The 26,250-nt window shown below is 38.0% G+C and overlaps 2 protein-coding genes across 3 annotated transcripts; one reads left to right on the plus strand and one right to left on the minus strand.

Moving 5' to 3' along the window:
- On the plus strand, positions 1–5,113 carry FAM162B (family with sequence similarity 162 member B). Its single transcript, XM_056342621.1, has 4 exons — positions 1–157; positions 528–639; positions 3,616–3,724; positions 3,941–5,113. The coding sequence occupies exons 1-4, from the start codon at positions 40–42 to the stop codon at positions 4,037–4,039; spliced, it is 438 nt and encodes a 145-aa protein (XP_056198596.1). The 5' UTR covers positions 1–39; the 3' UTR covers positions 4,040–5,113.
- Positions 4,491–26,169, minus strand: KPNA5 (karyopherin subunit alpha 5). Of its 2 annotated transcripts, none has more exons than XM_056342617.1 (14): positions 26,011–26,169; positions 23,703–23,836; positions 21,254–21,355; positions 21,072–21,171; positions 20,184–20,278; positions 19,421–19,552; positions 18,384–18,472; positions 17,102–17,201; positions 15,279–15,442; positions 14,111–14,189; positions 13,005–13,130; positions 11,770–11,897; positions 9,936–10,114; positions 4,491–8,218 (listed from the first exon to the last, which is right to left on the minus strand). In XM_056342617.1, exons 1-14 carry the CDS (start codon positions 26,012–26,014, stop codon positions 8,031–8,033), a joined length of 1,620 nt encoding a protein of 539 aa, XP_056198592.1. In that variant the 5' UTR covers positions 26,015–26,169; the 3' UTR covers positions 4,491–8,030. The 2 variants fall into 2 exon arrangements, with proteins under 2 accessions (XP_056198592.1, XP_056198593.1); XM_056342618.1 differs by lacking the exon at positions 26,011–26,169 and adding an exon at positions 22,924–23,037 and having other exon boundaries at positions 23,703–23,840.
- Between the last annotated feature and the right edge of the window lie 81 nt (positions 26,170–26,250).

The following is a 26,250-nucleotide window of genomic DNA, read 5'->3' on the forward strand; positions in this document are numbered from 1 at the left end:
GCCGCTCCCGCCGCCGCAGAGGCTCCAGCCGCTCCCGGAATGCTGCCGGTACGCCTCCGCCCGGGGCGGCTGCTGCCCGCCGCGCCGCTCCGCCTGCCCGCGCCGCGGGGAGCCGCCGCCGGCGGGGAGCCCGCCCGGAGCCCGAGCATCCCCCGTGGTAAGGGGCGCTGCCCGCCGCGCCGGGGAGCGGGGCTGGGGGCCGGGGGGGGCGGCTCCACCGCGCCGGCAGCGCCCTGGGGCTGGCCGGGGCGAGCGGCGGGCGGGCGGGCGGCTCGGGGTCGCGGCGGCGCTGCGCTGCTGGGCTGGGTACCGCACCCGCACCGGCGGGGCGGCCGAACCGCGCCCGCAGAGCCGCTCGTTGCGTACGGGGTGTTCAGGAGACCGCGCGGGGGTAACGGCGTGCCGGGGGCCGGGAAGTTTAATCCCCGAGTCCCTCTTCCCAGGACCAGGCCGGGCAGGGGGGTTTAGCGCACATCTTTCCTTCTCAGTGCGTGGTTTGACGAAGTGGTTTTATCCTCACCTTTAAGCTGAGCAGGCTCACAAGGTGGTTGCAAGTTACAAACCGTCGAAGTTTGACAAAAAAATCCTCCTCTGGACTGGCCGGTTCAAGACAGAAGAAGAGATTCCGCTGCGGATCCCGTAAGTGCGCTGTTCTGTCCGAGGGGAACTGGAGCTGAAGGGGAAGCAGTGCCGTGACCCTCATCTAAAGCTTTTCCACAGAGGTTGAACCAGTCGGTTTTTCAACGCTGAAAACTTGGAAACAAATTAGAGGGCAAAAGAATTTCCTGTCCTGGTTAGAGGTTAAGATGAAAAAATGTTCCTTACTGGAGTCCCCAGAGCCTGGGGTTAAGAGCTGGATCCATTTGAGCAGATAGCCTCCGTTACATTTATGTACTTGCTTGTTTATTTTGCTTATTCCTAATGTGCGATCAGAGAAAAGGATGTTATAGTTAAATAATATTTTCTGTTTATAGCTCCCATAAACAGTTCTAAGGGAGCTGTCACTGAATGACTACAGGCGGTAAATTATGATTTATTAGAGAATCTGAGGAAAAAAAGAGAGATTATGAGAAACGTTCCCCACCAAGGAAAATGGAGTACTTGACAGAGCCTCTCATTCTTGTTAACGCACTGGACGAGGTGACCTTTGAAGGTCCCGTCCCACCCAAACCGTGCCAATTCTGTGGTTCTCTGACTCCCTGAAAGTTAGCATACCCCAGGGGAGTCAGTCACTGAGTACATGAAACTCCTCTAATACCAGCTGCTGCCTTTTTCTTAGGATGTTAGCCAGCATGTCTCTCCAGGACACTTTTTTATCATCGCAGTATGTCCCTGCCTTGGGTGGTATGTTGAGCATAAGCAGCGTGCAGAGCCGTGTCAAGCAACAGGTACATCCTCTGCCTGTTGCTGTTGGTTCCTGATGGTTCCACTGGTGTTTGCTGAGCCAGACAGTGACTTTCTAAACGGTTCAGCCTCTCTTGTGCTGCCTGACCATTTTCCGCTACAGAAAGGTTCAGGCAGGTCTCAGAAGCTCTAAAAGCTATTGGAGTCGTCAGGAAGTGTTTATAAAGACACACACATTTGCCAGTCCATACACACACAGAAATCGCTCATTTCTGTGTGGTAACTGGCCTGGCAAGTCAGTGTCACCACTTTGTGCTTTCTGGGTGAGCGAAGTCTTCTTAAAATGCAAGTTCATATATGGTAATTATAATTGTTATGTTACTAGAAGTTAATTGTGAGGCATTGAAGCTGAACACTGTCATTGCTTTATTAAAAAAAATAATAATGCAAGATATTAACTGTGAACACAATCCAGCTGCTGAAGGCAGTCAAAATCTGCAATCTTTATTCGAGGTTGGGTTGTTGTGGGTGGGTGGGTGGGTGGGTGGTTTGTTTTAGAACAGCTGTTACTGACTTCAGCAGAGGTTTACCCAGAGTCTTGCTTAAGGGTTGAGTAGCAAAGGCCCTAATGTGCAATTAGGGAAGAACATAATCAGGTCTGTTTTCCTTAAAGCAGAGGCAGAAAGCAGGGAGAAAGTGAAACTCTTCTGAAGCAGATTTTCAATTAGTGCACTGTGAAATATAATTAGGTTAATAAAGCAGACTAATAACACGGTTTTGCTTTTGTTGCTACAAATGGATTAGTGGATTAATGATTTTATGTGCTAGTCTGATGTGTGGTTTGTTCTAAAGATTATTTTTACCTTTGTACAAAACAAAAGCAGTTACTTAGAACGGCAGCCAGCGTCAGCCATCGGCCAGGAACATGGCACACACACGTGCTTGTGCGTGCCTTGGCAGGGAGGGGGGTAGATGTGGCATAGCCATTCGTACGGCTTGCCCTCTTCTGTTGCGTTAAGCCTTAGAGAGAAGCACTGCGGCCCTCAGCCTTGGAACAGGTTGCACAGGCAGAACTTCCAGTATGAACTCCAGCTCTGCCCCATCCCACTGCACATCCTCTTCAAAGTAAAGCTAAAGGTTTTTTGGAGGAAAGATTGTTACAAGATCTTTACTCCCCACATAAAATCAATTCTTTCTGCAACTATCCTTTTTACATAATATATAAACCCCCATAATTCTATATGATGTATATTATGTATCTTAGGAATATGTATCTTTATCCATATAAAGCATTCCCGTGTGACGTATGAAAGGAAAATAGTGCACAGCCACCATTACAATGAACATCTTTAAAACTGTACTCCCAAGTATAACATCTGACTCAGAAAAAGACCTAGCTGGAAGTTTTGAGACTGTTTTAGTGATACAGAGATTCCCTGTACAGCTGGTTGTCGGGTGTGCAGCCTGCTCAGAACACGGGAGGGCAGGAAAGGGAGCTGTACCAACGCGCCTTGCTGGGCTGTACAACGCCTCTCTCGCAGCAGCTACTGCCAACCGCAGGGCAGAAGTTTTCATTGCTTTTGCATTGGATGACCAGCAGAAAAAAATCGCATAGATTGTTCCAGTTTAGGTGTGTGTTCCTGTAATAGTAAGAAAGCCAACATGAGCTGCCCACTTTAAATAAAGCTGTTGCTTTTCCAGAGAACTGAAAGTTTGAACTCACAGCAGTACAAACTGTTGTAATCACCTATCCAAATATATACGAAGTCCCTAGCCTACATTACACAAGGCACCATCTAAGCAGGTTAGATATGACAGTAATTGATTTCAAAACTTAATTTTGAATAAAAAGAACTCACTTTCATCACATCTGGTTGACACCACATACACTTCTCCATCTGTTTAAATAGGTAACACCCCCCCCCTTAATTTTCACAATTTAAATAAAGCTTAAGGTATGATTTCTGGTGTATTTACCCCAAGTATTTAAATGCTAATATTTACTGCATGAGCAATTACTGTATTTTGTTCAGCTTAAAAAAAATAATCAGCTTCAATCCATTGGATGTTGCTTTTCCACTGCAAATGGATTAGGGTCAGGAAATACAAAGTTCTTGGGTGGTACATAACCAGTCATAGCAAGCTGAAGACGCTTGTTTTAGAAGCCAATTCTATTTTTAATTTTTCAATTATGATGTTATGTCTACAATGCTTTGACAAAGAGGTACCTCACAGTTTTGTAACGATTCAATTCAATAACTTTCATTGCAGGCCAGAGATGCTAGACAGGGCAAGAAACAAAGCTCGAGTTAAAGCTTGTTACATCATGATCGGACTCTCAATTGTTGCTTGTTTTGCAGTGATCGCCTCAGCTAAAAAGGTGAGTAGTGCCAGCTATTCATCAGGGGGCATGCTTAAAAATGATGGAAAGCCGCAAAAAGTAGCCAAACCTGACCAGCAGCAACTTAGACCTACCCTAGTGCCAGCTAACTGATGTGCCTGTCACCCCAGCTGTTCCCAACACCAGGTAGCTTTCCCTGAGGTGCATCGTTACTTTTGCCACGCTGCTCATTAAGTAGGTGTTTTACTTCTGCAGGCCGCTGCACGTCATGAGTCCTTAACAAGCTGGAACTTAGCAAAGAAGGCCAAGTGGCGGGAGGAGGCTGCACTAGCAGCAGAGTCGAAGACAAAGTAACTTCATACAAAATGCCGAATGTCCTTGTTAAGAGCAAAATTAACCGCGAGCGATTCATGAATCTCACCAATAAATGGACAAGCATAGTATTATACATACCGGAGCCAATAAGGGTAGTTATAGGATCACAAAAAGAAGTGGGCAGTCTATGAGAGAGATATTTGATATACTGGTTGCATATAATTAAAATGAGTTAAGAGTGTTTTGCATTTAATTAAAAGCAGCAACTAATTTCCAAGGAGATGAGGTAGTTACCCAAGAACATCAGGTATGTTTGGTTAGTTATTTACAAAACGTTTAAGGCCAGAGTTCTCTGGTGACAGTGCAGTCCTACGGTGCACAAATCAGCCACTTTGAATTCATTTGCCTCAGTGCTGTATTCAAAATGGCATTTGCGTTTTCTCATTTAGGAAGCCACACTTATGAAACCAGTAAATAAATACAATAAACATCTGTAAAATAGGTTTTATTGGTTTCTGTATGGTATTTTGAGACTTAACATTCCGTAATATTGCATACTATTCATATGTGTTCTGTTACAGTAATAGGCCTTTGGCCTAGATTTAAAGATGCACTATTACTATCTGAAATTAATACAGGTAATTTAGTTTCCACACATTATATGAAGATATTGTGCCATAAGTAACTGAAATTTCCCATTCCAGATTTCAGTGAACTCTTTGAAGTCACAGTTAAACTTCACATATCAATTGGCAGACCTATTACAAAATACCTCAGTTGTACAATTTGAGAAATTTACACCAACTGAGAACTAACTGTGGAGGAAAGACAATAGTGCATCTTTTCTATTTTTTATTTTTTTTTAAAGACAGACCCGACAAATATTTTCCAGTTGCAAACCTGTTCTATAGCTAACTTATTTCTGTGCCAACATTATTACTATTGTCTGATTGCTGCTAGCAACAGCGTTTAAAGCAAATACTAGAAAATTAAAAAGCTGTATGAACCAGTCCTCAGATAAAAGTGCAACGATGAAAAAATCAGATATGATTCAGTGTATCGAGTAGGGAACTAAAAAAAAAATCAGTCTTATTTATACTCTGCATAGTTGCATAGATTAGCTAGTTAGAATTCACATTTAAGCAGAACAAATGGTACCCTTTTAACTGAAACCAAACCCCTGTATTTTTAAACAGACTTTGTAATTGATGGGGCACTTCAGATTCCATATAAAATACCAAACTTAAATATTTCCTTCTCGCAATTAGTTGGGGTTTTTTTTCCTCCACAGATTGGTTTCATCTGTTTAGGCAACATCATCATATTCATGCCTCTACCTGCAAATGACACCACAGAGCTGACCCTGAGTCATCATCTCTGGTTTTATATTGCTCATTTATGTGCTTTTAGCAAAGTGTGGTGTAAACCCAGTGATAAAATAGGAGAGGCCATGCTGCACACTCATTCCTTTAAAGAAGAAATTTCAGTGATTTTTTTTTAACAATTTTAGGGTAAACCAGATGTTGAGTTTAAATAATGATTTTCATTAGCCAAAGTCCATCAATTTTAGTTCCCTTTTAAACCATTACGATTAAATGTATCAGAGGCATGAAATAGTTTATCTAAATGCGTAAAGTGCAGTCACTAACCTTTCACACATATAGAATAATATAGCCACACAACTGAAGACATTCTTTCAAAGCAAATACACTTGGTGTCCCCTCTTTTCTTCATTTTCAAGTCCTTTTAATCAAGATGTTTATAGTTCAGATTTGGTTTAAATTGAGAGGCTTATAAATGCAGTTTTTACAGGGTTCTCCAAACAAAAAGCAGGCACAGCTGGTTATGTTATCAAAACAAGATTGTTAGAAACAATGGAATACCCTGTTACCTGAATAATTTTCTTACATTAGAAGAACACTGAAATTCAGCGTTTACTAGTAATCCTGGTAGTTTTTCATGATTGTTACCCTGTACTTTGAACAGATGAAAGGGGGGAAAGGGGGAGGGGGGCCAGGAAAGAAGGAAGGGCAGCATAATATGAAAACCTAAAACTATGAGAGTAAAAAGGGCACAAATACAATCATCTAAAATTATATGAAAATTTGGCAGCTGTACTCAGTATTATCACACTATTCAAAACTGTTGTATGCTGTACAAATCTAGGTTTAAAGTGTCATTTACTAAAATATCTCACTATTTGGAGTTCATATAGTAACAGCACTCCTATGTACACTGCTTACGCTTCTATCTTCCACTAAAAAGACTTCAAAAAGAGGTTTCTTCCCTCCCAGGTACATCTTAGCCAAATCTGACCATTAGTCTTAGAAAATCCACTTCTAAGTCCCACATTCAATTACAATAGTATATATTGCTGTAACATCGAAGTGAAACATCTTAGAATCTTAACTTGCATGTAAAAAAAATTTAAATATCAAATGGTACTGTAAATGATACCACCTTTAACCTGTATTTTTCAGTGCATTAAAATATTGTTTAGTGACAAGCACAGTGCCATGGGATAAGTAATCTGAAGTTTAAATTGCAGCTTTTTATGAAGCATGAAATGCTGTCGTATGTCAAGGATTCCACTTAACCCAGGAGTCTGATGTTAATACATTAATTACAGGTATTAAAAAATAATCATACTTCAGAGTTAACCCAAAGTATTCATTTCTCCAAATGAGATATACTACCAATACACCAGAAACACTACTTATATGCAAGTTGAAGCGGAGCATACATTTTTCTGTATTCAAAAGTGTTAAAGTAAATATCACAATTCTATTTCTTTTAGTGTTTAACAGCAAACACTGTATATTGTAGAGCCTAAATATTTAGATGACAATGAATTCTAGTTAGTTTTGGTGTCCCACATACTTAATGATATTTACAGTACAACAAACTTCTCCTTCAACTACAAAGGAGTGATTCACTATTCATTCTTCACTGCAGTATTTTTACTGTCTTACCAAAAGAAAAGAGTTGGTTAACTTAAAAGAATAATTCAAGTGACAATAGCATATTTGGTCAAAAAAATAACACCTAATGTCTTAACTTTTAAGAAGCTACTGTACTAGAAAGGCAAACATTGCCATGTTTCTCAAACTGAAGTGGCGTTACCACATTTTGACAGGAGACAGCTGTAAACCATCTGCTTTGGGATCTGTGCAAATCATCATCTCTGCCATTCATAGTCACAGCATTCCTGTGGTAACTACAGCAACTGCTTCCACTGCAAAGTACTGTATTTGTGGCTGACTTTTAATACCGTTTAGCAGCTTTAATTACAAGAGCCAACATCAAATGACCAGCAAGCTCTCTGATTCCAATTTGAAAACCTCTGAAATAATCCTCTTCCCACAAAATCCAGAAAAAGCTTTTTCATATATTCAATATTATATTAGGTAATTAGCATTATATATGTATATCTATTAGGTCTTTAAATACATTTTATAAATAAATTCCAACAGTGTGTTGTAAAGTAAGTAATGCATAAAGTTTCACAATTTAAATAAATATTTTTCACATTCCAATTCAGCTTCTTACAAGCTCATCTTTATTTCATGCCTTAGTTCTGAAGCAATGTTTTTGCTTCAATACAAGAGGTAGATTTGATAGAGACTGGGCAAGTCAAGCCTACTGCCAAAATGCAACTGTCATAACTGTATTGCTGATATGCAGTTTGAGACTACATGAAAAATTCAGAACCACTACCTAAAATCCTATGAAGACTTAGCTTAACACTTCTTGTTAAATCACATTTAATGCTTTACTGTAGACAGGGTTACTCACAGTTGTTTCTGTACATAAGAGATAATGAAAAACACAAATACAAAACAAAGAACGGTTGTATCTAACACAATATATAAAAGTGCATGAGCTGCTTCTTCATCTATTTCTGCAAAACATACTCAACTTTTCCTCTAACTTTGGCCATAAAGAAAAGACCTCTGGGAACAAAAACCCAAAAACCCAACCCCAAACCCTACAAGCCTTTACTTTTTGTAATTGTCTTCACTTCAGTAGTTTACAGCTGAAACCCCTCCATTGGAGCCTCCTGCTGTTGAAACACAAACTGCTGCTGACTTTCATCCACCTGAGGTGCAATACTGGAGTCCTCTTCTTCAACACCAAAGTAATGTTCTATGAGTTCAAAAGCCTTTTGGTAGATCTCTTGGTTTTCATGTCTCTGAAGAAATTCAATTTTATCAAGTCCTACATTCAAAACAAAACATTTTCAAAATCCAGTTGCTTAAATGAATGAGGAATTCAAAAGAAACAGCTTATAGTATAGCTCACAGCATAATGGAAATTCTTAAATAAAAAAATGCAATTCCAAATCATCTCAATTAACTTGGTATCATTGACTCTTTATTTCCTAACTCATGTATTTCTAGTCTTCATTTTCTGCAGCATTTTCTGTCATCCAAATGAATTTTAACACTATGCTAAAAAAATTACCATTTAAACTAAGGAGAAGGAAGAGGCTGCAGCATCTACAAAGAAATACACCATCCCTACAAAGAAATTGAATCTGTAAAGAATTAGCATAGAACTGTTTGCTATAGTGATTTACAATATCCTCATTTCTTTTCTTTTACTCTTTGAGTCTTCCCCAACTCTAAATTCTATCCCCTATTATCGAGTCGTCACTGGGCACAGTCTGGTATCTTTTTTCAAATTTAATGTATCTTGCCAAAGCCTTATCATTTGAAAGCTAGAGGACATAACCTCTGTTCTGCTGGCAGGATTAAGTGCTTGGCGGTCAGTTAGGCCGATTCAAAACTCTTTTAAAGACAATTCAGTTTTTACTTAAATTGGATTAGGAAGAGGTCATACAAACCCTTCTGGTGACTACAGAGGCCAAAGCAACGAGGGTGATATAATTAGCTGTTTCCCCTACTTGAACTTACACTCTACCACTTCAACAGTCTATGCTTAACTGGTAAAGGAAAGAACAGAACCTCGACATTCAATAGTTGAAATTATAAACAGACTCAAAATCTGGAATAGAGTAAGTTCCATTGAAGTAGTCAGTACTTACTCCTCTTACACGTTACGACTGCAAAGTAAGTTCTCCAAGTATGCACTTGATTTTATAAATAAAACTGTAACATGGAATTCAGATTTAAAGGCTACTTTACAGAGAAGTTAGTATCGTCTAATCAGATATGTGGTCAACTAGAATTGTTATTAGCAATTTCTGAAACACCAATGTCTACCAATTTTGTTTTCTCAGAGCTACAAAGACAACCTTCCAGAAATAATGCTAGTTTCATTATACACCAGTTTTAACATTGTTAAACCAAAATCATCTAGTCATGAAATCCCAGTCAATTTAGTTTTGATACTATGCCTTTAAAATGGGGTTTAATTTTGATTAATGAAAGGAAAAACAGAACAAAATACTCCCACAAATTCAGTAAAACTTATTTGATTTTTGTGAGGTGAAGCCGATTCTGCTAATACCGATATTAACTACGCTAAAAAGTGATCCAATTTTGGGAATAAGTAAAACAAACTCTGATCTCTCATCCCTATTGGTAATGACACTGCACCAGACAGGACTATGTATTAAAGTAATAAAAATGTATTTAGGAGTGTCTGATAAACTTAATGCAAATCATTGCTCCAACAGACTAGGATATCTGTATGTTAAGTATTTCTGAAAATGTTTCTCTAGACAGACACTCCATGAACTGACCACAGACACACATCCACAGGTTTTCTGCATTTAACCTTTTCCACCATGTTACATTACTTACTTGACAACGCTTTAATGTTCACTTATGCTTGAAGTCATTCTTATATTAAACTTACCTACTTATATAAAACTTACCTACAAATTTCAAAATGGTTCACAATGGTTTTGTTTTTACAGCCTGAAATAGGGAAGTTCAGGTATGTAGTTTTACAAGAAGTAATTTCTTACCATATGCTTCCTCTATAAGGGCACAATAAGGATTAATGCCCATTCCGTTTTGCTTAGACTCTTGTTCTCCAAGACGCAGAATATTTTCGAGTCCATTTAAAGCCACCTGTACTATTTTTGAATCCATCACAGTCAGGAGGTCACAAAGAGGCTTGGTACAACCTAGTGCTACCAAATACCTTTATAACAGCAGAAAAAAAAAAAAGGGGGGGGGGGCGTGGAAAAGGACTGATAAGCCAGCACATTTACAGTGACACACCAGTTTATCACTATCAGTCTTTAATTTTGCTTAAAAAACTGGCTGAAACAAAAAAACCAACAATCTAAACCATGCAACAACACTAAGATAAGCTTAGTCTGAAACTGAATAAATACTCTAATTCATCCTAATGAGAAAATTTAATGTGCATATTCCTAACTGCTGTGTGGAATTTGTAGTCTTTTCAACACCTTTTCACTTAGGATCTTCAGATGGGTGTAATGGAATGTAAGAAAAATAGTTTTAGCTGTAAGTTCTTTTCTCAAACATTTGACATTTTGTAGTAGCAAAAATACTGAATAAACACGAGACAGATAAGAACACCGGACACTGCTTTGTACTAATGTAGTCCACAACAGCAGTCCATTAAGATAGTAGCATTACCTACTATAAAAAGGACATAATTGTAAATGTAAAAAAATACTGGGATTCTCAGTAACCTATTCCTTTTTCCAATTCTACACAAAATTGTGTATGAACTTTTCCAAGTCAGAACCTGTGTTCTTGTTTCTAGTGTATAAGTAAAATGAAGACAGTAATGTGTGCCTGCATCAAAAGGTTGCTTAAATATCATTTATTTAGTGGTTTTAAATTATCTTGCAGTTACACAGTAGTACCTTTAGAACGTTAAAAGGGCTAGAACTTCATGACGCAGGTAACAGATCTGTATTTTGTGTTTTATGGTATTACACACACATTTCCTACTTGAAGACCCTGAATTAAAATTCACTTAATATATGCTAAATTTTAAGATGTTACATTATGCAAACAAGCAAAATAATGGCAAAAAAACCCAACAAACTTTCCTTACCTCTGATAACACTCAGTGGTTATAAGGAAACCAGAAACGTTTACATTTGAAATAAATAAGCATGCACTTACTGCAACAGATCTCCCAAATGCACTGGAAGGGTTATCACATCACTTTCAGTTCTGGCTTCCAAATAATACACTGTCATTTATAAATCCATTTATCAACTACTGATTCAAACTGATTGCTATGCTGATGATACTCAGAGATACTGTAGAGCATCATATTCTAGTCATTCAAGTCCAATCTTTGCAGCAGGTAAATAGCTGCTGACTGAAATTTTAATCAAACTCAATTTGCTAGATATCCTCTTTAAAATTTTTTAAAAAATAATAGGGAGTTTAAAATACACAAAGAAACCACTGAAGTTCCTGAAGTCTCTCCACAAAGATACAATCCCCTTGCACACACATTCTAAACAACTCTCCCAAAGTTTTCCATTCTCCAACACTGAAACTGCTCATCAACTGTTTCAATCATGTTTGAGCGCATACCATCAACTCTGGAAGATAACCCTGTGAAAGCTGTAGGTGTAACACCACTGAAACAAAGCCGTATTGGTCAATTTATTATCAAGTCTACTGCATATATTTTACTCATTTTTTTGAGTTTCTACATGTTTAGTCCCTGTACAGACAGAGTTTCAAGGAATTACAGTTGTGTTTAGGATTTGGTTGCTATGTTTGTCAAGATTCAAATGCAGAAATAAAAATGCCTTAGAGAAGGTGCTTAGGCAGAGAAAATAGTAACATATATAAATTTACCTGATCTGTTCAGGGGTTCCTCCTGATGTTGCATTAGTTATGGCCCATGCTGCTTCTTTTCTGGTGCGAAATTCAGCTTTTTGAAGAATTTCAATCAATATTGGAAAAATATTGGCATCTATAACAGCCTAAGAGATTAAATTGTAACATTTAATGATAAAGATTTATTACATGCAAAGTACATTAATACCCTTCGCTACATAAGTCAGGGATGCCTGTTGGTATCAAAGCAAACAATGCTTTGTTAGAAGGCACCACACAAACTAGAAACACTGAACTGAAATTCAGAACCATTCCAACACTGCACTGCAACAGCTATCAGAGTATCATCTTTTTTGATTTCTCTGTCTCTGGTGGACAGAACACTGCTTACTGGATAGGTCCATTTAAAAACCATGACGTGAGCACTATATCCGATTTCTGAACTCAGATCAAACCTCATAACAAAATTTCACTTTGTCCATTTTATTCAGGTTTACAGTCTCCATAGAAAGACTAAGACTACATTACATATGTTTCAGGGTGATTTTTTTTTTTTTTTTCTCCTCAGTCAGAGATTAACATGGAACTTCTTGATGTAATTTAAAATATGTACTCTGATTCAGAATTCTCATTTTTATTGACCAGAACCTTTTTTCAGTTAACTCCAGACACCTGGAGCAATAGTCAGGTTTTAGTAGTTTCCACGAGAATACGACTCAGTATTGATGACATTATGCAGGCTTTTTACCCAAGCGACATGTTCAACGTTTCCAAACAGTAGAATTGTCCACTTTTTACTGGGCTAATTTATGCAAATTTTTTGTTTCAACTTTAAAAAAAAGGAAAAGTTGCTTATTACTTTACCACGTACATTACAATGCAGAACAAAATTAAAGGAAATGCGCCAGTAGATGATGCTCCCACAGGGAAAAATTACAACTACTGATATCAGATCCAAGAGAAGTATCCTTTACTTGTTTTACAAGCATCAACCAAATCCCTCTGGGAAAATTTAACCAGTTTCTCTAGTACAAATCATGACAGCTATTTTTAAGTATTATTTTATGAATTTATAATAATTTTCCACAATTCAGAAGAAAACATTTAAATTAGTCCTAACTGTCTATAATTTTACCTAAAACAAGTGATTTAGAGTCAGTGTAGTATTTACATATTTCTCCTTGTGAAGGAAAATAAAGTGAACTAGTAAAATGAGAATAAAATCAACCAAGTAACCAATATACTGGCTTTACCTGTATCTGAGCTCTGTTTCCTGCAGTAATATTAGAAACAGTCCAGCACGCTTCTTTTCGAATAGATTCCTTGGGACTACTAAGCAAGTGCAAGAGACAGGGTAACGCAGAGCAGTTTAGAATCACCTAAAATAATTTGAGAATTGAAAACTGAGTTGTACAATATACATAAGATATATATATAGGCTTGTGCAGTATATATATATATTTTAAAACACTTTTACAGATGACTTCAAAAGAAGTTTTTGCAACACATTTATATTATACAGAGTATCATAGATAACATTTTGCAAAGCTAAAGTGTTCAACGTTGTAGTGTGTGAATAGACAATCCAACAACTTGAAAGAATCTGCCCTCAATTAAGTTCAGACTAGAAGACTGACAACCACAAGACTAAATAAGGCTGCTTAAACCTAGAATATGAGTAACTAAGAATAACGGAGAACTGCAAATTTAATTTGTATAGTTATTAATTCATTTGTTTTTTAAAAGATAGATGTTTTCTATATAATTCCTTAGCAAAATCCTCTCCTAGAGCTCACAACTAAAAATTCTGTGATTAACTTATTTCCTTGTTTTCCCTTTACACTAGTTCTGTCAGCCTTTGAGAGACCATTTTCTTTAAAGCAGGACCTATCTTAGTATTTTCTGCAATGCATCAAACTCAACTCCACTGCCCAAAATTGAAAAACGAATTTTTAGAACAAACTGCATCAGTAAGAGTATCAAACACAAATTCATGGACAAATCAAGTATAACTGTTGCTTACAAGTGAAAAATTTGACTGCATTTGAAGACTTTAAAAAGGGAACAATAATAAATAATTGAATCTCAACTAAGGAGAAAAAAAACCAATAGGGAAGCAACAGCCAAAGCGGCATATAGGAATGAAACAATCCACTATATACAGTATTGTAAAAAAAAGTTTATTCATGCAGTAATTTAACGTTTAAAATAGCAGCCTAAACTGTCAAATTAACAATATAGATTTGTACAGAGCCTCTTTCACTGACGTACACAGATACCTGTACTAGACAGGTTTTTTTTCACTACTTTTACAAAATTCTGTCCTGCCAGACCATTTTTCTTAAATCATCTATCTTACCTGTGTTTGGATATCGTCTCCGGTAACAATATTGCCAACTGCTCTTAAGGCAGGGGATACCACCTTGTAATCATTGTGCCTGGAGACAAATATTAAATCACTTTATATTACCCAGTGTTAAAAGTATAATTTTGCATTTTCAGTGAACAATGGTTTACTTCAGGTGCTAAATTTATAGTGATACAACACATGTAATCACTTCTTATACTTTCCCCCTATTTAGCCAAATTCACCAACTGCAAGCCCACAACTGAACTGCAGATTCAAGGAAAGGGCATCTCTATGGAACAACTCAACTTAAAGCAACCTATCTGTCCAGCAGATTAATTTCACCCAGCTCAAGTATTATTGAATACAATACTGGAACCTGCATCATTCAACAGCTACAGAAACAAAAGGGGCATTATTAGCTGTATACTAAAACTTAGCCCATCTTTGTAAGTCAACTTTTCCCTTTTCCAAGTCAATAACCCTAGAAACCAGTACATGAAGCCCACACTCCCATATACAACTGTCTGAGCTGTGGGAGTAGGAAATTACTCAGTCATCCTAAAGCTTCTACAGGAGAAAAAGCACCCTCACCCTCTGACAGCTATAAAAATGAGCTTTAAGAGCAAACTGTGCTGAGCTGTCAGAGCTGGGAACTATTCCTGACCTACTCTGCAGTCTCCATGTGAACACAGGGATTTAGTCTCCCTTTCTAGGAAAATAACGAACCATAAACCAAATATACTGGAACAGTTCAAAAGTGGCACAAGCCTGCCTCTGGACTCTGTGAGTCCAAGAACTGTCTGTATTGCGACCACATCTCCTAGAAAGGTAAGAAAACAAAATACAACAGTGAGAAAAAAAAAAAAAAAAAAGTTGAGGAATTAATTTGCAAGTCAAGCTTTGTTTTCAGTCTTCACCTTCTATTCCTCCATGTATATAAATCCTACACTCAGTTTTAAAGACTATAAAGGAATACTTTGGAGAAAACTTTTTTCACTGTCAATCTCAAGAAAAATTTCAGGAGCCAAGCAACCTAGCAAGCAACTTAAAGTTCCAGACAGAGTTCACGTTTATCACTTCTCGAAAAATACATTCACACTTCAGGTGAGAAGAAACAACTCCATTTGAATTCATTAACAATACAGTAAGACATTTATTTGGTGACAACCAGACTTACATAAGCAGCTCTACTAATCTTCGACATACTCCAGAATCAATAACAGCTTGAATTTTATCATTGGGACCATCTGAAAGGTAAGAGAGGGCCCAGCAAGCATCTGCTAATACATCCGGGTCACTGCTAAACAACAGTCTTGATAAAACATTTAAGCAAGGAGCAACCTAGGTTAAGAAAAAAATATTGCATAAAATTAGGTATTTTGTATTTTTCAAGTTTCAGAGAACATTCTGCAAAGGCATGAAGGTGTGAAACTACTTACTGTCAAAGCACATGACCTCATTAACGAATCAGGACCTAGGTGGAACACTTTCTGATTAAACTAGCAATTCAAGCTGGAAAATTGGATAAATCCTGATTCATAGCCTATTTATTTAGAGACAATATATTGTTCAGCCTAATCAAAAAACATTTGCTTTTACAGGTAACCACAGGATCAGGAATTAGTGATTTTTTTTTTTTTAATCACGTGGGGAACAGAATTTCAAAGTAATAACATTTTTTTATATTGCTGTCCTTGTAGGAGTACTGGAGGTGATTTGTTAATAACCAATTTACAACTGCTTTACCACAAAGAAACTCAAGAGTAATTCACAGAGGATTCAGTGTTAACTGAACCAAAACAAGCAATGTCTGACTTCAGTTCTCAGTGCAACTGTAGTGCCTAGTCTTAATCTCATACAAGTTCCAAACAGAGCCAACTTGACCACCTTAACACCACTTGGAACCTGACAGGTTTCAGCTGTACAGCTTGGGAATTTCATATTCTTTGTAGAACCTAATTCTTTATCTTACATCAGTTATGCAGTTCAGCCTCCCTTATGTGTCCAACTGGTGCTACTGTAAAGGGCAAAGAGCAAAGGACTAGTAGCCGTCTACAGAGCGTTCTTTTCCACTGAAGTGCTTAAGCAGGAAGAAACCTTGGGTTTTTTACTGCCAGAACAAAACACTACTGAAGGACAGAAGGATGTAACTTAAGCAAAGCAACTGAGGTGATCAATTAATTGACATCAGAAATTAATATATTTCATTAATATATTTTCATTATCATCTTTATCATCAGTATCTTTTCATTAATATCTCTCCAAGAATTATTAAGTAGCAATGACAGTAATTAACACCTCATGAGGTAATTTTCAAGACATGTACATCCTCTCCAAATTATCTGTAATCATCACTTAACCTCAGCCTCTTCTACCAGAACATCCAATGTTCAGTTCTTTTAATTTTTTAATGTCATTAACCTTATCAGAAATTCATTTCATATTGGAAGTAAGGAGCTAATATTCCTACTAGCCACTACAGTCTTCCTGTCTTTGCAACCACATACTGGAGAGAGGAGGAAGGGAAGGCATACAAGCAGATCACCTCTGTCACCATAGTCTGATTTAACTGCATCTGATGGAACAGAAAACTCAAAATTTTGTTCCTGCAGCATGCACTCATAAGCATAATAAACAAGTAAAATTTTAAAAAAACTTCAATCAGAACTCACATGCTCCAAAACAGATCTAGAGAAAATACAGCCCCAAGGAATTTAGTGCTGAATGCATTATTTCTGTTATTTCATACTAGTGAATGACTATTTGCATCTAACTACAATTTCAAGTTTTTAAGTAATTTAATTTTATTGCTGATAGGTGTCAAAGTAGATGATGTTTTGCAGATGCAACAGATGGACAAGATTACAAGGACTGTGTGGTTACATTAAAAAGATAAAATTGAGTCTATCTCCAGATTCAAGGATTCTGTGTGTTATAACATATTACAAACGTAAATCATCTTCAGCTTTCTGATTGCAGAAAATGAATACTTTATTATACCTTACTGAAGTCTGGAGGCGGGTTCTTTCCTCTACAGAGATTTGAGAGAGCCCAGACTGCATTTCTAGTTGTTGTAAGACGATTTGAATTTGTTAACAGTCTGCCAGAGAGACAACAATAATAAACCCAATCATTTCTTATTGAAAAGCCAAGTCTTTTTATGTCTATTATTACCAAGAGTACCTCAAATCAGGAAAAGAAACCATATTATTTGGCACTAATTTCAGTTTATTTCTCTTCATAGCTTACATGCAGCAAATTTTTCTTAGAATGAACTGAATCCGAATGGATGATTTTGCACGGGCATCTCATTCCCAAATCGAGCATACGCATATAAAATAAACCATTGCTCATGTGAAAAGATCATTCAACCAATCTTTTTTGAGGCTCTTCAGAGGGGGCTAGGAGATGCAACCCTCCCTTGAATTAATACTGATGCTTTCATTCAGAGAATGCAATTAATAAAAATATTGCATAAAAAGTTAGAACTTAAAAGACCATCTAAAAAAGTTAACATTTTACTGGTTTTCTGAATAGAATGCAAAAGATTCAACACCTGAGAAATCAGGTTCACTTTCAGATACATACCAAAACATCTAAACCTGTTAATTCTTTAAATCCCTGAGGAAAGTAATCACACTCTCCTCTTCTTATTTTAAATCTATTTTACAAATTATTTAAAGCATTTTACTATTTTAAGCAATAATAAATTGAAGAATTTTTCTTATTTTTTTCTGCGATCAAACTACCTTATCTGCCATTTTAAGCATATAGTAAATGCCGGAATGATATTCCTAGTAAAGTGAAATCTTCTGGTGGAACACAACTCATGTAACAACTACTCTTCCAGCTCATCTCAACAAGCAAATGGATAGGTAGCAAGACCAGAGCCTGGAGTTACTGGACAAAGGTGAAGAAACCAGCCTATTGCCCAGCAAGTTGGAATCACACAAATTCAAGTGTGAAATACGTAATCTCTTCCACCCTCTATATCCAGAACTCTGACAACACTAGAGTTCTGCACAACACAGAAATTTCATACCTGTAAAATAACACCTCTCCCCTTTTGCAAACATTGGAAAGATGCCAGTCATGGACTAATTAAAGACATACATGATGCTTAGGTACTCCAAGATGTTAGATTCATAGCAATGTAATACAAAAACTAGAAACATCATCAATTTAGCAAAAAATCTTATATTCTTTTCAAGTAAATTTTAGGTTGAAGTTTAGCTATATATACCTGTGCACTACAATTATAGTATTAATTTACAATACTTACTCCAAGAGGGGTGGTAATATTCCACAGTTTAAAACAAAGTCTCTGCATTCTGCATTATCACCAGCAATGTTACCAAGAGCCCACACTGCCTTAAAAAGCAAAGCATCCAAGTGAATTTATACATGCTTGCAAATCAACTTTTACAGATCATCTATACATTTTTACAGCAAATATTCCAGAATAAAAAAAGCGTTATCATTCCAAATATAAAATTTCAGAAGACTACTGATTTCTATACTGCACTCAAAGTCAATTACCTACGCTTGAACACCAGATTTTCAAGGAAAGAAAAACTTTTTATTATGAAAGTATGTTTATTCGTGTGGTTTACAATTAAAAAAAAAAAGACACACACACTTTTCAACATTTATGTTTGCTCACTATGTGTAATAGACTAAATAGAACTGGCTCAAAGTTGCAAACAATGTATAAGGAATAAAAAAGTAAAATCATGAACTTTCACTGTACAAACTTCGAAACATGCTAAATAAAAGCCAGTAAATCACAGCCTCTCTTAAACATCTTTTTTGTTTATCATTCAAAAAACAAACAAAAAAAATCCCCTCTCTTAAAAAAAAAAAAACCTCTCAAAACCAAACCAAAAAACCTGAAGTTTAGGAAAATTTTAATGAAGACTGTAACACAGTAAGATGGAAGAGCAGAAGGATAAAGGAAATAAAACTGCAAGTTAACTTTGGGGGGAAAAAAAACCCCATATTGTCTTCTACTGTATTACTTCTATTATGGTGTTTTAGACCCTGTCCACCTGTAAATGCCACAATGGAAATAGGGTGCTTTCTTGAAATTGCTCAGTAACAGGAAATAAGAAACAGGTTCGAAGACACCTGAAACAATCGGGGGGGAGGAATACCCTGAAGGTAAAAGGTAAATTTTTATCTTCCTGAAGTCAGATCAATTGGCTTATACACAAATGGGGCTCAAAGCCTCTCTAGCCACCCCACCTCCCTGCCCCTCCAAAACATTCAGAAATTAATAATTAATTTTTAGTAGTTATAAAACACCCCAAGAAAAGTTACCTGTTCCTGTACGTCTTCATGTTCTGAACTAAGCAACTTAATAAAAATTGGAACAGCTCCAGTTTCAATTACAACTTTGGTGTGTAGAAACGTTCCCGATGCTATGTTTGTCAAAGCCCAAGCTGCTTCAAACTGTTGAGGAGCACAGAGACTGTGTTAAACCACTCAACAGTAAAAATTAAATTCATGAAAAGCAGTTTGAAATGAGAGTTGCAGAGGTTGCTTTTACCACTTCTTTTCCTTTCCACTGAAATGCAATTATTTATATTATTGTACTTTCTATACAATAAAATAATTGGCATTGACAAAATCTCTATTTAATAAGACCCTTCTGTATCTAAATTATTTTTAGGTTTTAGCTTGCCACACGAATTTTTTTACTTTCCAAGACTTCAACTGAAAAGTATACTTAAAACAAATAGAACAGATTTTGCTCACACATCAGTGCCAATAATCTTAATATACCACCCTGGAAACCCTCTTGAGCACATTCTGCTTTCAAGACCTAAGTATTTGACCAGCTGAATACAGGACCCTAAAGACTACTATGAAATTCACAAGATTCAAGTCACAATTTCAGCAGCAATCACTGACATATTCGAAAACTAAAATATACAGCTTAGGTGATTAAAAATAATTAAATTTGGTTATTAAAAAAAAACACAACAAAACCAAAAAAAAAAACCCCACTCATTTTCCAAAGCTCTTTTGGGGAGGTTTCTAATCCCACCCCAAACCCCCAACGAGTACCAGCCAAACTCACTTGCAGAGTGTAATTCTCATTCCTCTCTAGAAATTTCACAAATCTCTGTACTACTCCTGGTTTTTGTATGACTTCATCTATAGGTGGATTAGGCTCTACGGAATAAAAACAAACATATGTGTGTAGGTCTAACAAAAAAGACCAATTAAATTACTTTTTCAGTATGACACAAAACATTAATATGGTTCTCTGGTCAACACAATTTTTAGCGTTCAGTTATTTTAATCTCAAATGAAGGAGCTAAACTTTTGACTTTAGAAGACTGCAGGATCATCTCTGTGAAGTGCAACGACTTAGTAAACACCATATTATGTGTAATAATAGTAACACATACTACTATCCATGGGCATGTTAGTAACACATCACAAAACATTGTTCCCTTGGTTAGTAGCTCAGGGCAGTGGAAGAGAATTAGGATTAGATACTATTTTAAATGATCAAGCATACCTTTACCTATCATACTATAAAAATACTAGCATTAATTTAAGACTGCATGCCTTACAGTCTCAACAAAACCAAGTTACAACTGTTCTTTGGCAGCCATTTAATTTTTCTCCCCTCAATTACAGGATGAGAATCAGAATTGAATCACTGCAACAAGTATGATAAGTAATGTTAGTGTGCAGTTAGTTACAGCCCTGGACACTGCAATCAAAATAGCCTTGCTTTTGTTACTTTGTCCAAAAGACTTAACATTAGAATAATGAAGCTTTCTGTATTTAGTCATTAGGTTGGAAGAGATTTGGCACAGTTTCTCTACAAAGAGAAATTTCAGCAAGCTCTACTTTAAAGTAAAACAGAACTAATGGTTAACTGCCTCTATGACTAAAATTCATAATAACAACACAGAAGGAATGAAAAAAAAATAATCAGGCAATGGTTATGTACCTTTAGATAACAATTTTCTGAATTTCTGAGTTGCTGTGAGCTGCTGATCGGGATCATCTGAGAAAATCATCTGTACCATATCTACTGTAATAACTTCTTCCTAAAAATGAAAGGAGGATTTCTTATATCTAGTACTATGCACATTAACAGATAATATTCTAACCACACTCTAAAGTAATTACCTCTGGAATAGGTACAGTAGAGCTGACATCAGGATCCTGAATTGGACTTTCTACCATAGATTCTTCATTTCCTGGGAGAGAAACGTTTCGGCGTTTAAACAGCTAAACAAAGAAGAAATTTTTGGGAGACATTAGAACTTATCATAGAGTGGGTACCTATGACAAACACTTCAAGAAATGCTTTCACCAGTACTAGTCAAAGTATTTCAAATACTCACCTTCCTACTCATCCATGTAAATGGAATTCTATATGTAAGTTTAAAGAACATAAAGGAGAAAAACAATACTATGTCCATATCTTATAACTGCACTGCAATACTTCAGAGAGACACTTAAAAAATGAAGTGGTTTTTTTTAAATAGCAAAGAACCATACATTTTTGCACATGTAAGAAAAATAAGACACAGATCTTTTTACTTTTAGCCTCTTACCCTCATGATTAGTTAGCATTTACTTTGAAGGAGGAAATAGTATTCTACAAACTACTTTCTCCTGGTTTAGTTTATAGGCTAAAATCATCAACACAGTTTATGTTTCAGCACACAATATTCCTCCCTTCAAGAGAGGGTCTATGTACTTTCTTTGCATGACAACTGAACAGCACCTATATTTCATGTACAGTTGCAGAAAGATTAAAACAGAAACATTATTTTAATACAGCTGGAGAAAAAAATAGCGTAGCTTCAAGGTGAACTTTTTGAATTATGTAACATTAAATATTCCCCATGTCCAAAAATTGATTTACAATTGACTGCACGTACTGCCTATGCTTAAAATACATATCTGCACTGTAATATTTAATAAGCTATGTTTAATGAGCACCTCTTCATTTTCTGGCATTCAAGCAAAACATTCATATTAGGCTGTTTTCTTCTAGAAACCAAATCTAAATTTTCATTTTTAATCCAGTACTACACTTACAACTACCGTAATTAATAATTCTAAAAATATTTTATTGGTATCTCTAGAAATTAATGTTAGAATCTCTGTCCATGGACTAAGATTTCACCTGTAAGCATAATAATGAAACCTCTTATTAAATCCTGAAGGATTTGTCCTGTAGGTGTCTACAGACACCTAGATTTCTGTGATTGTATATGCCCACACCTGCAGAGGCAACTCCATGTTCACATCCACCTATATTTCAAACAGGAACCTAAAACAAGGTATTCTCTCCCTTGCACTTCTGGATTGGGCACAATCCGGGACACAAAACAACTGCAGAATACTGGACATAAACAAGGTTTAATTCCATTTAAACCCACCAAGGAAAAAGAAACAACATTCCTCTTTTGGAAGACCATTCTTTCTAGCACTCAAAAAGGACAGAGAAGCTCTTGGTTGGAACGTATAAACTCTTATTGTTTAGCATCATGGCCTATATACCAGTTTCAATTTCTTCTGGAGCAAAAGCAGTCTCATCTCCCTGCATAAACTTGTTCTCTCCAATTCAAGAAGAGCTGAAAACCACCAGTCCAACAAATTGGGATCGAGGAGAATATAACAGTATTCTCATTGGTACAACAGTAAGCATGGGAAAGGAAACACTCATTATTTTCGTAATTTACCTAGGGAGTATTTACTACAAAGCACATAGAATTTTCAGCAGGAACTGCAATGCAGTTACCATTCAGAGGTAAATGCTCCAGTATTGTACTACTTACTCTTACCTCTCTGGCCCAACTAATTTACATTCTTTTTCCATGCAGTAGCACCACTTTCCCAGGAGAAGGGTAAGCATTCCCACCTCAGAGAAGGCTGTAGATCAGTGTCTGGGACACTCTCTAGGTTGTGGGAGACAAATTCAGCCACTTTAGACCAAGCAGGAAAAATAAACTACATTCCTTACCTTCCTGGCAAGAAACTATTAAACATTTTGGGAAAAGGAACTACCATAAACCATTAAATTACACAATGCTCTGTGTACTCTGATCAGTAAAAATTCAGTAACGACAACGGCAAATGTTACATATAACGGTTCAGGGATCAGAAGTTGGTAGCCACTTTAATAAATCGTAGAAAAAGCTCTTGGGCAAGAGGAAATATGGCTTCACAGATGAAAGTAATCCTCTCCCCTCTAACAGACAACTTTGGCCCAAGCTCTGGAAGAGAATGCAATGTTTCTAATTCTTACTGGAAATATGGGTATCCTTTCAGCCCAGTCTTACATGTCTAAACCTAGTCTGAGGATTAAACTTAAGACGCAGGTCTCTCCTCTGAGTGCCTTTGTGACTCAAGGGGGCTTCTGTTCACTTTTTGCTTTTATGATCCTAATCAAGAGGTGCCTGGTGTTCCCCAACATTGCACAGAAAACAGATATTCAACCTGGCACTCTGGATTCTGCTCCACAGGAGTAGCCTGCTCAAGGAGTAGCCTGCTCAAGTCCTTTCATATATTTGAATTTAGCTTCACAAGCCCTTAACAGTTAACAGTTCACCAAGATACTTACCTGTTCTTCCCTTTTCTGTTTCCGAAGCTGAATTCCTTCCTCCTCTCTTCGTCTGCGCATTTCTTGGGGATTAAGTGCATTATTCTTGTAGCTTTTCATTCTGAAGTTATCTTTACCTGGGCTTGCCATGTTGTCTATTGAAAAAAAGAAAAATTACTCCAAAAGGCTAAACCCTGCAAGACAAACCTTCCACCTCTTGTATCATAGAAGTATCTACAGCAGCAGCTATATATTCCTGTAGCTGCTTGCAATACCCAGTTCATCAACAAAAATCTCTAAAATAAAAATCAGAGGAAAATATTTGCCTAGCTAGGTATTTCTTAATGGCAGATTAAACTACAGTTCATCTCAGGGATCAGATACTTCATTAAAGGTCATAAGCTACTGCAAAAAGAAATTATGGCTCTTATGAGCAAACTGAAAAACAAAAAACCTTATGATTCTAAATTTTGATTCTGTCAGCAAGTAAGGGAATTTGCTTCCTCCTTTTATAAAGAAAATATTACATGTGTTAAAAAATAAGGACAAATCCAAAAAGAAAATCTGCAGTAATTACTGTTTCATTTAATAACTTACTGCATTGTTTCTTTTTTTTTTTGAAAAGATTATCCTGTGTTTCCTTCTAAACTGTATGCAGAAAAACAAATTAAGAATCAGTAGCATGCAGATAGTGTAAAATGGGAAAGGGTATACCTAACAAAATTATTGACTCATTCCAATTAACAGCTCTTTTGATGGATTAGACAATTAGAATCTGACTGCCATTTCAGGCATATCAGTTGTGAAAAAATAAAAGCGATAAAACATAATTCTGAAATGATCAAACTGACTGGAAAAGATTGTTAATAGTATGGTGATACTTTTTAAAGTTAGAACTGTAGTCTTCATCTGAGAACTAACTGTCAAAAATGTGATTTAAGACTCTACACAAACTCTCACTTGTCTGGAATTCTTCCACAACATGAAAACATCTCAACTACAGCTCGAGCTGTGCATAATTCTCTTATCAACTTTCATGCTGGGACAATTTTATTTTTGTATCAGTGGTAACAAGGTCTGCCGAGCAATAAACACAAGCTAGGAGAGGAAAACAGTTTGCAGACTTAGGCTGACATCAACAATACACTCTGAGGACTCAACAGCCTGTTTCACCCAAATACATTTGCTTCACAGGAAACTTAGTAACTACTGCCATCTCTGGACCACGATGCTAAGTGTGCCACTGTCCGAAGAGATTTTCTAGCAGCTGTCATTTAACTTCTGAGGTACAATTTAAGATCATTTTTCCACTAACACTACCGGCTTAACTAGTCCCAGAACATCATCACATCATCACTTCCTTAATCATTCATGCCTTGCTAGTTTAGTTGCACCAATAAAACTGTCAGGGCCAACAATGAACCAGAGAAGCGTGCACTCAAAGTATCCCAGTCAGGTCACCATCTCTATAAAGAGTTACAGAGGCTCAACTGGGAGGAAGCTGTCGTCAAAACCGTATTCAAAAAGGAAAGCTTATGAATTTATAGTTTCATTCACCCCACAAGGATTTTGGTATAAACACCGTAAGGGCAAAAAGACTGGCAGCCTCTGATCTATTCAGGCTTCATGAGTTGTGCATGAAGATCCAAGGAAGTCTGCACTTCTGCTCTGCAAAACTAAACTCGTTTTAACACTAAATCCCTCCACATCCTGCAGCTTGCCCACCTGTTGTGCCTAGACCTATCCCACTAAATGCTGCGTTTGTTGGGTTCCCCACCCCCACCCCCCGCGCACATAAGGCTCTCTAATCACCGCGCCTCGCTCTACCGCCGCCCCCTCCCCGGCTGGCACCGCCGGGGGACACCGGACGCTGCCGCACGCGTCGCCCCAGCCAAGAGCCGGACGCGGGGCCGGGTCAGAGCGCAAGTCCGCCGGGCGGCTGCCCGGCCAGCGGCCACCGGCCCCGGCCGCACAGTGGCGAGCGAACCTCTTCACCCACGTTCCTCAAAGAGGGGGTGGCAAATGCGCCTCCATCGGCAGCAGCGCAGGGAAGCGGGAAGACAGCAGCCCTCTGACTGAGGAAGCAGCGGAGAACAGCGCGGGAAGACCCCGTCCCAGCACCGACCACGGCGCCCGGTGGGGATCGAGGCGCCGTGTGCGGCAACGCCCCGCTGCTGCCCGCCGCCCCCGAGCTGCCAGGAGACCGGCCTGCGCCGGGGAGCCTTACGGCAAGGGGCACGGCGCCGCGCCGCACTCCGCCCCAGAGGAGGGTACAGCCCCTCCTCCTCCCTCCCCTCCCCGCCAGCTCTCAGTGCTCTGTCGCTCTTACCCATCGAAGCGGAGACGCACGGCACCCGCCGCCCTCCAAGCGAGAAAGCCCCGCTCCGCTTCGGAGCGCGGCAGCGGCAGCCGATCGCAGTTCAAGATGGCGGACGCCGCCCCGCCGCGCGCCGCACTGGGTGGGGGGCGGGCCCCTCCGTTCCCAGCAGGCTCTGCGCGCGCGGTCACCCGCCCTCAGCAAGGAAACCACGCTTCCCAGCAGGCAGCGGGCGCGGGCAGGATGTGACGT

This window comes from Falco biarmicus, chromosome 6 (genome assembly GCF_023638135.1).
Source record: "Falco biarmicus isolate bFalBia1 chromosome 6, bFalBia1.pri, whole genome shotgun sequence".
Lineage (NCBI taxonomy): Eukaryota > Metazoa > Chordata > Aves > Falconiformes > Falconidae > Falco > Falco biarmicus.

What these genes read in the sequence shown, in the direction of transcription:
- FAM162B (XM_056342621.1), top strand. Translation starts at nt 40, where the DNA reads ATGCTGCCGGTACGCCTCCGCCCGGGGCGGCTGCTGCCCGCCGCGCCG. An exon ending in GAGCCCGAGCATCCCCCGTG is followed by an intron (nt 158 to 527) that starts GTAAGGGGCGCT and finishes CTCACCTTTAAG; the next exon opens with CTGAGCAGGCTCACAAGGTG. An exon ending in GAGATTCCGCTGCGGATCCC is followed by an intron (nt 640 to 3,615) that starts GTAAGTGCGCTG and finishes CTTTCATTGCAG; the next exon opens with GCCAGAGATGCTAGACAGGG.
- KPNA5 (XM_056342617.1), bottom strand. An exon ending in ATATTACCACCCCTCTTGGA is followed by an intron (nt 17,202 to 18,383) that starts GTAAGTATTGTA and finishes TCTCTCTGGCAG; the next exon opens with ACTGTTAACAAATTCAAATC. An exon ending in AGATTAGTAGAGCTGCTTAT is followed by an intron (nt 14,190 to 15,278) that starts GTAAGTCTGGTT and finishes ATTTGTCTCCAG; the next exon opens with GCACAATGATTACAAGGTGG.